At 52.7% G+C, this 1,038-nt stretch overlaps 1 protein-coding gene across 1 annotated transcript; it reads right to left on the bottom strand.

Moving 5' to 3' along the window:
* Positions 1-6: 6 nt before the first annotated feature.
* On the bottom strand, positions 7-630 carry LOC108299345 (R3H domain-containing protein 2-like). Its single transcript, XM_017521607.2, has one exon. It carries the CDS (start codon positions 517-519, stop codon positions 262-264), a length of 258 nt encoding a protein of 85 aa, XP_017377096.1. The 5' UTR covers positions 520-630; the 3' UTR covers positions 7-261.
* Between the last annotated feature and the right edge of the window lie 408 nt (positions 631-1,038).

The raw sequence follows: 1,038 nt of genomic DNA, 5'->3' as shown, positions 1-1,038 counted from the left end.
AAAAAAAAAAAAAAGAGGATGGGAAGAAGAGGGGTGCAAGGGGGGTCAACCAGGGAAAAAGAGGGGACCCATGGTAGGGGAGCAAGAAAGAGTCCAATGCCAGTGTGGGCATCTGTCTGTTTCCATCTTCATCACTGTCTTAGGCTCCAGTTTAGCATCAGTCTCCTTACTTCCTGCCTCTGTCCATGGTCTGTGAGGATTCCTTCAACCCCCTCCACCCTGCCCCTGTTCCTTCTGTGACAGTCCCTTCCCCTCCTCCATTTATTGGGAGCTGGCTCGCTCCAGGATCCTCAGGTCATAGTTCTTTTTGGCCATTCGAAGTTTGAAGCGACTCACGGAGTTGTTGAGACGAAGGGAGGCATTTTGGGCAGCCAGGGGGCTGGGGAACACAGCCACAATGGTGTACAAGGCAGCGAGGTCCGAGTGGCGGCCATTCTCAGCAGTCCCACTGTTGTCCCCCCCACCCCCTCCAGGCAGCCCCTGAGCATCCTTGAGCCACTGGATCTTGGCGCCGGACATGGCGAGCTGTGTGAAGAGTTTGTCCGCCTCGGTACGAGTGATGCCCTCAGGGAGATCTGTCACCTCCAGCACCCGACCCAGGACTGGAAGGGGAGGAGAGAGGACATAATTGTGAGAGGTATGGGACAGGAAGGACTGGACAGCTGCCTGACAGAGAAGTGTCCAGTTGACCAAGTCTGTACACAATGTCTCCAAAAGCCTGGCCTATCTCTCTTAGCCCTTTTTTCCCCTCCCCACCATCCCAGCTCTGATGAGGGCAACTAAGAGAAAAATCAAATAAAGATTTCTCTTCTCCTAGCCCAGAGATGTAGGCAAGAAGGGACTGGGAATCAGAACCCTGGGTTTCTGAGCTGAGAACCTATACCTCAGTTCTCTCACAGGGTGCTACTGCTATGAAGAAAATGTGGCTTTTGCTGATGTTCTGGGTTTTTTTTGTTTTTTGTTTTGAGAAGGAGTTATGCTCTTGTTGCCCAGGCTGGAGTACAATGGCGTGATCTCGGCTCACAGCAACCTCTGCCT

This window comes from Cebus imitator, unplaced genomic scaffold, assembly GCF_001604975.1.
Source record: "Cebus imitator isolate Cc_AM_T3 unplaced genomic scaffold, Cebus_imitator-1.0 Scaffold6821, whole genome shotgun sequence".
NCBI lineage: Eukaryota > Metazoa > Chordata > Mammalia > Primates > Cebidae > Cebus > Cebus imitator.
The sequence above is the reverse complement of the archived record's forward strand: the minus strand, read 5'-3'. Positions and strand labels throughout refer to the sequence as shown.

Excerpts from the sequence above, each read along its gene's own strand:
- LOC108299345 (XM_017521607.2), bottom strand. The coding sequence starts at position 519 with ATGTCCGGCGCCAAGATCCAGTGGCTCAAGGATGCTCAGGGGCTGCCT.